General features: G+C 34.2%; 1 protein-coding gene across 5 annotated transcripts in view; it reads left to right on the top strand.

Moving 5' to 3' along the window:
• The window catches only part of ZNF148 (zinc finger protein 148), a 120,090-nt gene extending 108,037 nt beyond the window's left edge, over positions 1 to 12,053 (top strand). For all 5 annotated transcript variants that reach the window (XM_025474672.3, XM_035709882.2, XM_025474674.3 and 2 more), the window contains 2 exons: positions 4,271 to 4,389; positions 4,729 to 12,053. In XM_025474672.3, the coding sequence (XP_025330457.1) occupies positions 4,271 to 4,389; positions 4,729 to 6,327 (1,718 nt within the window). In that variant the 3' untranslated portion in view covers positions 6,328 to 12,053. The remainder of the gene's footprint in view (positions 1 to 4,270; positions 4,390 to 4,728) is intronic.
• The last annotated feature ends 520 nt before the right edge of the window (positions 12,054 to 12,573 follow it).

Raw genomic sequence — 12,573 nt, 5'->3', positions numbered from 1 at the left:
TTGTCTTTTTTGTAAGTGTTCATTTCATATACTGGATGCACTTCCCTTATGAGATATATAATTGGCAAGTAATTTACCCCATTACCTGGGTTATCTTTTCACTTTAAAAACAAGACAACATAACATGGAAGTTTATCATTTCAATCATGTTTAAGGATAGAATTTAGTAACATGAAGTACATTTACAATATTGTATGACCAAAAAATCCTTCTAACCATTAAACAGTATAAATTTCCTTTCCTCCCTCTCCTAGTCCCTGGTAACCTCTATTCTACTTATGTGAATTTGCCTACTCCAGGTACCTCATCTAAGTGGAATCATTCAATATTTGTCCTTTTTGTGCCTGGCTTCTTTCACTTAGCGTAATTTCTTCACAGTTCATCCATGTTGTAGCATGTATCATAATTTCATTTCTTTTTATGACTTGAATAATATATCATTGTGTGTATATATCGCATTTTATTTATGCATTCATAATGCTTGCTGGTGGACAGTGAGTTGTTTGCATCTTTAGGCTGTTATGAATCCTGCTTCTGTGAGCATCTGGGCACAAGGGTCTGTTTGAGTGAGTCTCTGTTTTCATTTCTTTTGGGTATATATATAGGGGTAGAATTGTTGGGTCCTATGATAATTCTGTGTTTAACATTTTGAGGTGCTGCTAGACTATTTCCCACAGCAGCTGCCTATTTTCCCTTTTATTTTCTTGATAGTGTTTTTTTAAGAACAACCATTTTTAATTTTTATGAAATATATTGTAATTTTTGTTTGGTTGATTGGACTGTTGGTGTCATGTTTAAGAAATCATTGCTTAATCCAGGGTTAAGATATTTCTATGTTTTCTTCTAAACGTTTTATAGTTTTAGTTCTCATAGGTCTATGATCCACTTTGAGTTAAGTTTTGTATATGATGTGATGTAGGGGTACAACTCTGTTCTTTTGGATGTGGGCATCAAATTGGCCCAGCATCATTGTTGAAAAGAGTATTTTTCCTCCGTTGAAGTGTATTGGCACCTGTGTTGGAAATCAATTGGCCATAAATGTAAAGGTTTATTTCTGGGCTCTCAGTTTGGTTCTTTGATTTATATGTCTGTCCTTACCCAATTACCACACTATCTAACTTATTACTGTAGCTTTGTATTAGGTTTTGAAATTAGGAAGTATGAGTCTTCTTACTTAATTTTTCAAGATTGTTTTCAAGATTGTTATTGGCTATTTTGTATCCCTTGCATTTACAAATGAATTTTAGGCAGGTTATCAATTTCTGCTTTGAAATCTATAGATCTGGGATCCCTGGGTGGCGCAGCGGTTCAGCGTCTGCCTTTGGCCCAGGGCGCGATCCTGGAGACCCAGGATCGAATCCCACGTCAGGCTCCCGGTGCCTGGAGCCTGCTTCTCCCTCTGCCTATGTCTCTGCCTCTCTCTCTCTCTCTCTCTCTCTCTCTCTCTCTCTGTGACTATCATAAATAAATAAAAAAAAAAAATAAAACATTGAAATCTATAGATCTACTTGGAGATTATTAACCATCTTAAACAATATTAAATCTACTAGTCCATGAATATTATGCAGAATTAATTGAATTCTAATCAGTTCACTAATTTTCTCCTCTATCATTTTTCACTTTTGAGAAATGACTTTAACTTCTGACCTTGATAAGCTCTATCATCTACATTCTTTATTTCAAAGAAATATGGAAATATGCTTTATTTTTTTTCCAAAATATAACCTGTACTTTCTTTCGCTTTTCATCTTAGACCTTCTGAGATCTTGTTCTTTTGGTTATTAACCATAATATTTCAGTTTAAGTTTAGTATTTCATTTCTCTTTTTCACTGGCTCCTTCCTTTCTGCCTTCAGATAAATCAATGTCCCCAGCCTTATCAATACTTGCTCTTGATTGGATTGCCTCCTAATTGTTACTTCTCATCTCCTTTTCTTCATTTTTTTCACTTCCCAACTTTCTTAATACGTGGTCTTCTTTCCCAGCTTCCATTACTTCGTTAGTTATTCACTTATTAACCCTTTGGCCAAGTGCCTTAACTTTTCTGGAATTTAGTATTTTTTTGTGAAATAAGTGAATTGGTCTCAATTAGTTGTGTTAAGCTCTAAATCTAGCCTCTGAATCCTTGGAGTGCTTATTTAAAACCCAGTATACAGAAGTGGAATTATTATGTCCTGAAATCTGAGTGCATGCTTAAAGTCATTTGCCACACCAGCGTCACCCTTTGCGATCTTTGTGGGGACCCAGTTCGAAAACCACCACAAGTTTCTTTCAACCCTACAATTTGGTAACTTGATAGCAATTATAAAAGTTTTTGTTTGTTTGTTTGTTTGTTTTTTAACAGAAGTTGCATTCTTGAAAATTTTCAAATAATTGTCACCAATTGAATTCTCTTCTTAGGTACCGTTTCTCCTGGACATTTTATAGTAACTAAATTCTCAGTTTCTTGTTATTTTCCTCTACATTTTCTTTCTTTGGCTTTAATCGCAGATAGTCTCTTTAAAAGTGCTATTCACTTTAAATTCTAACACTTGGAAGAAACTTTTCCAAATCATACCAGGCTCAGTAACATTTTTCCTAGTAATCACTGTAATAATAATTTATGCCATTCATTTGGCATTTAAAAATTGCACAAAGTATTTTGAGCTATGTAGAGACAATTTAGACTCAAATTCTGACCAAAAGAAACGTGATCTAGTAGAATAGAGATGTACAAAATAATTATAGGGATGACATTTATGAGTGCTATAGTAGAGGCACAGGTGAAGTTCTGTGGAGATTTAGAAAAAATAAAGATACCTTTTCCCTGGAAGAATAGGGCAAAGGCTCCCAGAGGATATGGGTTGATACTTGAAGGAAATGTGGCACCTGAACAGAGAGGTGGATTTTTTTTTATTTTATTTTGTTTTTAAGATTTAATGTATTTTTAATTTTAGAGAGAGAGAGTAGTACATAGGGCGCAGGGAATGGTGGGCAGAGGGAGAGGAGAGAGAGAATCTCAAGCAGACTCTACATTGAGTGTAGAGCCTGTCCTGGGTTCCATCACGACCCTGAGATCATGACCTGAGCCAAAATGAGGAGTTGGACACTCAACTGATTAAGCCACCCAGGCGACCCTAGGTGGGCATTCTTGACTGAAGAAGCAGCATGAATCCACAGCAGAGGTAGAATAGCTCAAGATGATGATAGGTATTTTGATGTGGCTGGAGGAAAAGTTTTAAGAGTAGTGAGATACAATGTTGTAAAGGTAAACTGGAGCTGGACATAGTTTTGTTAATTGTCTCTTTATAATGTGTATATCTTGTTTTCCCAAATTACATTATAAGCTCTTTGAAGCCAAGTAATGAATCTTACACTTTCAATCTCCTATAGCAAGGTTATGGGTAGAGGGGAAGTATTCAGTGAGATTTTGTTGAATGTATGAAACAATAGCTTCCCAAAAAAGTGTTATTCAAGATAACTTACTGTCACACCTTTCTGTTTACTGTGGTTTTATCAGTAAAAACTACTTTAGATCTCCATAGTTATGGTTCCTTACAGCTAATAAGACCTTATGAAATGTCTAAAAATAAAATGGAGGAGGTGAGGCAGGAGTTGTGTGTCTGATTAGCAGTACTGTTTGATTCATTCCCCAAAAGGACATGAGAAATGCTGGTTTGAGTTAAGAAAAAGGATGAATATAAACAAACCTTTTGAAACTTAGTCTCTAATTTGAGTTCTTTTATGTTTTAATAAATTAGATTTTTAAGAATATTTCCTAGGATTCAGATTTCATTTAACCACAAATATTTGTTGAAAAGAAATGAAGAATTGAAAAGGTGTACTCAAGAATTGTGTTGGACTATATATGGGTAACATTTTCTTTTTTCAAAAAAAAATTCTAAAATATTATTTTATATGATTGAATAAAAAAGATTAAAAGTGTCAGCTACTCTACTGAAACGGTGTTCACATTGCTATAATTCCTGGTACTGCTGCTCTCCATGGAAAGAGTATGTTATGTACACATACAATAGAAAGGTAGGGAAGTTGAGTATGCCTGCTTTCAGACTTTTCTTTCCAGTGGCACGTGCCAGTCTTTTATTTTTGTAAAGCAAAATATTTTTTACAAGTTAAATTGAAAGATGTATTTAATATAGGAAGAATTTTTTCACTTGAAAAGAGGAGAGTATGACAGTTTTAAAGAGCTATTCTTTAGAGATTCTTGTGGTAAAGTAATTCATTATTTTACAATATTTGTTTTGTTTTAAACTTTCTATATCATGTACTAGGTGAAAAACCATTTCGCTGTGATGAATGTGGTATGAGATTCATACAAAAATATCACATGGAAAGGCATAAGAGAACTCATAGTGGAGAAAAACCTTACCAGTGTGAATACTGTTTACAGGTAAGGAGTGATTTGAAATGTTTGGTTTTGGTGTTTGGGTTTTTTAAAAATCACTTTGTTGAGGTATGATGGACATTGAAATTCTTCTACATGAAATTATAAAATAATTCTCTTAAATTAGAAAATGTGACTACTAGAACTATTTGAAGAACTTCCCATCCCAGCTGCTTCTGATTAGATTTCTAATAAACAACTGGCTCAACAAGTTAGTTTGGAATTACTTATATTATTTTACCTCTATCTATCTTTATATTAATTACTTTTTTCTTTTCTTTTCTTGCTTGACGAAAAACACAAACTAAAACAAAAAACTGACTGCCAAAAATCTGAATTTGACAGTATTTTTCCAGAACAGATCGTGTGTTGAAACATAAACGTATGTGCCATGAAAATCATGACAAAAAACTAAACAGATGTGCCATCAAAGGTGGCCTTCTGACATCTGAGGAAGATTCTGGCTTTTCTACATCACCAAAAGATAACTCACTGCCAAAAAAGAAAAGGCAAAAAACTGAGAAAAAGTCATCTGGGATGGACAAAGAGAGTGCTTTGGACAAATCTGACCTGAAGAAAGACAAAAATGATTACTTGCCTCTTTATTCTTCAAGTACTAAAGTAAAGGATGAGTACATGGTAGCAGAGTACGCCGTGGAAATGCCACATTCTTCGGTTGGGGGATCGCACTTAGAAGATGCATCAGGAGAAATCCATCCACCTAAGTTGGTTCTCAAAAAAATCAATAGCAAGAGAAGTCTGAAACAGCCACTGGAGCAAAATCAAACCATTTCACCCTTATCCACATACGAAGAGAGTAAAGTCTCAAAGTACGCTTTTGAACTTGTGGATAAACAGGCTTTGCTGGACTCAGAAGGCAATGCTGACATCGATCAGGTCGACAATTTGCAAGAGGGGCCCAGTAAGCCTGTGCACAGCAGCACCAACTATGACGATGCCATGCAGTTTTTGAAGAAGAAGCGGTATCTTCAGGCAGCAAGTAACAATAGTAGGGAGTATGCGCTGAACGTGGGTACCATCGCCTCCCAGCCTTCTGTAACACAAGCGGCGGTGGCCAGTGTCATTGATGAAAGCACGACGGCGTCCATATTAGATTCACAGGCGCTGAATGTGGAGATTAAGAGTAACCATGACAAGAACGTTATTCCGGATGAGGTACTGCAGACTCTCTTGGATCATTACTCCCATAAAGCTAACGGACAGCATGAGATATCGTTCAGTGTTGCGGACACTGAGGTGACTTCTAGCATATCCATAAATTCCTCAGAAGTCCCCGAGGTCACGCAGGCAGAGAATGTTGGATCAAGCTCCCAAGCATCCTCGTCAGATAAAGCCAACATGCTGCAGGAGTACTCAAAGTTTCTGCAGCAGGCTTTGGACAGAACTAGCCAAAATGATGCCTATTTGAATAGCCCGAGCCTTAACTTTGTGACTGACAACCAGACCCTTCCAAATCCGCCAGCGTTCTCCTCCATAGACAAGCAAGTCTATGCAGCCATGCCCATCAACAGCTTCCGATCAGGAATGAACTCTCCACTAAGAACAACTCCAGATAAGTCCCACTTTGGCCTCATAGTTGGTGATTCACAGCACTCGTTTCCCTTTTCAGGTGATGAGACAAACCATGCTTCTGCCACTTCCACACAGGACTTCTTGGATCAAGTGACTTCTCAGAAAAAAGCTGAGGCTCAGCCTGTCCACCAAGCTTACCAAATGAGCTCCTTTGAACAGCCCTTCCGCGCTCCGTATCACGGATCAAGAGCTGGAATAGCTACTCAGTTTAGCACTGCCAATGGACAGGTGAACCTGCGGGGACCAGGGACAAGTGCTGAATTTCCAGAATTTCCCTTGGTGAATGTAAATGATAATAGAGCTGGGATGACGTCTTCACCTGATGCCACAACCGGCCAGACTTTTGGCTAAAAAAATGTGTAAATAATACTGGCACTTTAGAACAGATTAATCAAGAGTGGGGTTACTCTGTGTAAAATGGAGTGCTGTACAGATTTAAGAGCAATGAGCTATAACCAGTTAAGCTGATATGAATAGCAAGATAATCCAATAACTGCATTTTGTTTGGTTAGTCAGCATTCTTTGAACTGCCTTACATGTTGTCACCTTTATAGAAGCAATGCATTACTTGTTTTAGAGCAGAAACTTGCTATTCCACCTACACCGAGTTTAAAAGGAAAAAAAAAAGACTTTCGCACAATTGTTTCCTAACTGATAACATTGTACATTCTTAGGAGATTAGTAATTGTGTGAAATTTACTCATACTGTTTCTAAGTTTTTCAGCATAGTCATTGCACTTCAGCAGGGAATCTGAGTATACTTTACAGACAGAGTGAACTTAAAAGTTTAAATGTCAAGAGATTATGGCTTAAATAAATTAGTGTGTCCTATAGGGGGAAAAAAAGAAACCAAGAAACCACCTTTTAATAAGAATGATAATGCCATATACCCTTGATTTTCATTTTGCATTATATTGACATGTTTTTTTTTTTTGAGAAAAAATAATAAAAATCTGATAGTCTAAGACTCCACTATTTAAAAGCCTAATTACTTTTAAAATATGCATACTTTCAAAACTTTTACCAAAATACGTAACTGTTGAAGCATTCACTTCTCTATGGAAGTATGCATATTGGTGTCAGTTTCTTTGTACAGTTGTACTTAGATATTTTTTATGATTTTTCATGTGCAGGTATCAAGGTTTTGAAGTTTTAGTAAAAAGATATTCTGTAGATTACATTCCCAAGAACATAATGCTTACACAAAATGTATATTCCACGTTTTAAAGCTTAATTGTATTTTACTTTACATATACACTTCAGTTAACATAGAGCACTTAGAATCTATTTGGTATTTTTGATTTCTCAAAGTAAAAAAAAAATTAGATTTTTAGGTTTGATATGGTTGTGTCATAATCATCTCATAATTGACTATTTTAATTTTGGCAATAAAAGGAAATTGGGTATCTTTGGAACTGTAAAACCTGGTTTAATCCTTCTCTTTCTAGAATCTTGATAGATTGGATAATTAAACAGTATCCAGAGAAACTAAAGAAATGGGCATTTTAATTGCTTATTTTATCTTGAATTACTTTTTAATGAACACTGCTCATTACAATTTTACAAACCAAAAGTGTTTACTAATTCTAGTAACTACAATTTCTTTTTCAGCTAGATGAGTGATCGGAAACTTTTTGTTGCATTTCAAAATCTAAATAAACTACAGACTTTATCCTTATACCACGAATGTTTTTTTTTTTTTTAATACTTTGTCTTAAAATAATACAGCATGGTACAATAAATAGTGCTTTTATATAAACACATATATATACTTTTCTAAAGAATTGACGGTTTGAGTTACACATTGGACAGTTTTAATTTTTGGAAAATAACATTAGTTCTGTTGATTTTACTATCCTCTTTAATTTGTTCCAACTTTTTGTTTATTTTAATTTCCAACATCTTTGTCATGATGCACATACTGATGTAGCACCAATGATAATCTAAAATTAATATCCTTGGAAGGTGAAACTTTATTGTTGCTAATTTCCACTTTAACCTTTTATATTGGCCCTTATATAGATCTGCAGTCTTTATTTCAGTATAGAATGTTATACATTTAAGTTATTTTTTTCTTTTATTTAATGGTATCCCCAGAGTGTTCTCATAAAGAAAGGGAACAAAGGAAATACCCACCACCCTTAACATCTTTTACATTTATTTTGAATATTTTGGTGTTTTGTGATAATAAGTATAAATTATGTTTAATGTGGTTTCCTCTATGCTTTGGTTATTAAGCTTTGCTTGAAATATTAATTTTCCTATTTGACAGCTTTCTTTGCTGCCAGATTTCTCAAGAATTTTAGACTTCTTTGAAGTAGATATTTAAGTTCTGCCATTATTGACTTTTAAGAATGGTGTGTGTTGGGTTACACATCACGCAATTGCAAGAAGCCTTTATTCAGATGAGATGTTAAAGATGGAACTGTGCTCATCCTATATAGGCATTTGTATTTTTCTCATACTACTATTTGAAAATAGGCATTTATTTCCTGAGTTGATTTTTATTTGAGCCTGATCAAAAATTTTGTTCTGTTAACAACTTGATGTAGTTCTTGGTATAGTATACAGTTTTATGTTTGCTTTAACATCACCAGCACAGTTTTTAGAATGTGACTCTATTGCTGAGCAGTTAGGGTAAGCTAAGGAAGGAAGGCCTCTGAAAATGGTAGTTATGCAAGCGGAATTTCAGGTGTTGAATTCCTGTCTTCAACACATTTCTTTAAATCTACGTAATGGCAGACTTTTCTACCACATTATAAGCATTTTTGAGAAAGGTGATACTTTGGCATAACTTGTTGACTCACCATTTAAGTATAGTAGTCATCACTCTCTTACTGTGAAATTCTAAATGCCTACCAGAGTTACCTTATATTATCATCATATGATAAACATCTCAGCAGTTTGGGTTTCCCCAGCTTCAGTTTAGAAAGTTCCTTCATTTCTATCTGGGCATTAATAGTACAAGTAAGTAGCCTTTTGTGCTGCCGTAGATCAAAATATTGAGGATATGAGATCCCCTTTTGCAATATGTTTTTCTCATTTCTATCAGTGAGCAAATTGTTCTATTAAAACATGCTCTTACACACCATTAAACTTCGGGTCAATGTGAGTGAAGTATGCTTTTTCACTTAGGACCTACTCTTAACGTTTGAAGATTGGAAACAGATCGTGTTAGATGAGGTAATATCTGCTGAACATCTTCTAAAAGCTTGTGGGTTTTTTTTTTTTCTTTTAACTATTGTATACATATTTCATTTGGTTCAGAATATTTGGGTGGCTCTTAAATCTTTTGGATTTACTTGCAGATTTTCTACTTGATACCATAGAAACCCATCCTTTTAGCTCTGGCTGAGGACTGTCAGTGGTTGGGTAATTTTCTCTTTCTGAGAGGCAAAAGAGGTCTTGTGCTCAGGGTAGGCTTTCATTTCCACAGGGGAGAGAAACTTGCAAGTGCCAGCTAGGTTAGATCTTTTGCCACTTCTTTCATTTTATCAATTTGAGTTTTTAAAGGGCTGTTTAAAAAAAAAAAAAAGCCGGGAAACTTTAAAAGTAGGCATTACTGTAGTACTACATTTCTTAGACATAGAACATCTTAACTAGAACTTGTTTTTTCACAGTAGAATTACTTGAAGAAGCACTATTATAATCAATGAGAAACTTTTTGACACTGCAATTTAATTTAAACTTTTTCCGTTTCAAATTGCTTTATTTCAGGGAAATAATTTTCCAGTTGTTTTTGCTATATTCTGCAAATAAAACCGTATGTTTCCTTTTTTCACTTAAACTTTGGTAGGAAACAAAACTAAAGCAGACAAACATTTCTTGTTGTGTTTGTTGCTTTCTTTAATCCAATGGATAAAAAAGTAAAACCCTGTAAACATTATTTTATTTTTTTATGCAATACCATGCTGTAAATATGGTTCATCAAATAAGGATGTACCTATGATTGAATCTTTAATTCTGCACAGTTAGAGTTTATATATAAACGTGTCTTGACAATCAAGGACTTTTATGTGAGTCTTCCTTTATGATGTTTATTAATGTTATGCATTCCATTTGTTTTGAAGTGAGTACCAATGTGCTAATTTGTATTGTCTGAAAGTATGTAATGTTTTTACAGCTTGTTTTTAAGAATCTGTAAATATGTACAAACAAATCACAGTACTGCTTTATGTTAGAAGGCATATGATGTTGTACTGTATGTAAGCAATAATACATAGCAGTGCTAACTTTACAAGTAGCATCAGGAAAGTTCTAAAAACATTTCAGAGTTATTAATTATCCTTATTTCATTTAATAATGATTATCTTTAATCAGTTTTTATAAGCAAATTCCATTGTTCCTCCTATTGGAACATAACACTGTTTACACAGCATAATTGAAGTTGCAGGGGAGACAGGCTAAATCTGACTTCATCTGTACTCACTCTCACTAAGCATTGAATGGCCTTACCACTCTTCTGCAAGATGGAGGAAGACCGCAAAACTTAGTGCCCATCACACTGAAGGAAGGGGGTGTGTTGTTTTGTTTTGTTTTGTTTTCCTGCTTCTGTACTGCTACCTAACTTTGTGGTTTGCTTTGGATTTTAATATTTGTTTCTGTTTTAGATTCAAGCCCATAAGTTTTGAGGTGACTTCAGCTCCATTGTGAAATAGTTCTCTTCATATTTCATAGCTACATTTCAATAATTCTCAACTTTCTACTTTGATTTTTAGATACTTATTTTTCAAGCTTGATTTCTCAGCTGATCAGATGAATTTATTCAACTTCAATACAAAGAAAGACAAACCTATTGTAGTTTGAATTGAGTAGATATTATACTGTACAGAACAGCTAACTATTTGAACACACACATCACTGCTTTAGAAATAAAACCGCCAATTTATAAATGTATATGACCTACATTTTATAGGAGAAATGTTTTTAAATGCTAGTCATTTATATAATGTGCTTTGAAGGATTTGCTAGTCCACTTCTGTCACTTTTTAGTACACTGGTATCTTTTATATGTAATGTATGCTTTTTATTATTGTAGCAAAGCATTTCAGTAGAACGAATTTTGCAACAATATGGGGGAAATTTTTCATTGTTGGATTTGAATTATACTGGATTTTATCTGTGTAGTCTTGTCTTTATTTTAATGCTGTCTGGAAGGGAACTTGGTATCCAAATAAAGCAGGTAACCTCATTTTACTTCAAGGGCATACTGTGTAGTGCTGAATTTAATCTGGAAATCTGATGATTTTGAAAAGACAAACACGTTTATAAAAATTGTACAGAAGAAATTAAATGTGTGATGGAAATCCTGATGGTGGAGCACGTTGAATTTTCTGATATATAGTGTTATTTTCCTGGGATCCCCTATGCCTTCTTTGTATTTCAACTAATAAAGGAAAAACCCTGTCATTAAAACTGGTAGGATAATATAGGATATTCTGATTATACAGTATTACTTTTCCTATCCCGTTTTCTGACCCTTTTCTCAGTCACTGTAAATTTTTATTTTCTATTTCCTATTGATAATTAAACATGTACATAATATAGACACTGTTGTATAAAACTGAATGAATTGGGTTGCTATGCTTGAATGGGTAACTAAGTGGAAATATTATGGATACTGAGAATTCATAATGTCAGAACAAATCTCCAGGAGAAAGAGGGGCATCATGTGTCCTGGGAAGGTCACAGCAGATGTTTCTTCAACCCCCTGGATTATCTGTGTGAAAGAATCAGCTGTAAACTCAGTATCTTATACAAGTGGGTCTTTCCTTCCCCACCTCCCCCCAAATATATGAGCACTAAATTTCAAAATCTACTCAGGTGAAAATTGCTTTGCAATGAAACTTATCACATTGAAATTTTCACTGTTAAAGATATTTGTGATATTTTTAAATACAAACTTTCACATCAGTAGTCAGCAGCCTGACAATTGAAATCTGGTAAGTCGGTATGTTTTAAAGTATATTTTACCCTCCAAATAGAATTGTTTTTAAACAATCGGGGGGACTTCTGTTTGTTTGTTTAAATGCATTTTTTAAATTGTCATTGTAAAAATAAAATCTTGCTTGACCCCATATTATGATATGAATGAATTGCTGAGCCTTTATAATACAATGAAAGCTTGTTTCATGCATAGTCATGGAACATAGACATGTTCTTCAAACTGACCTATTATTCATTAAGTGGTTTAATGAGTTTCACAGCTTCAGGCATTGTTGTCATGTAGTTAACCTTACCACTTGGGGGTTTATAATACCATTTTATGTATTGTGATACTACAGGAAGCTGTTTTGTTTCATTTTTAAATGAATTATTAGACTAATTTATATTTGCAAATTCTGCATTTTAAATGTGGACACTTGCTGTTTGAAAAATAAAAAAAGAATACAGAATACAGTTTTATGAATAATTTCCTAGCTGAATTTTTCACAATATTCTGAACCAAATAACTAATGGCAAATATTTAAAAACTGGTGCATAGATTTATATTAAAGAAGTAAAAGGATGTTTGTATGGAATTAGCAGTTTTTACACAAGTTGGGTAACAAATTAGGATCTTGACTGTATGTGGTTTTGTGTAGAATGTATTAGTTC

The sequence above is a fragment of the Canis lupus genome, chromosome 33 (genome assembly GCF_003254725.2).
Source record: "Canis lupus dingo isolate Sandy chromosome 33, ASM325472v2, whole genome shotgun sequence".
NCBI lineage: Eukaryota > Metazoa > Chordata > Mammalia > Carnivora > Canidae > Canis > Canis lupus.
Note: the sequence above shows the minus strand (reverse complement) of the source record. Positions and strands in the feature narration are given on the sequence as shown.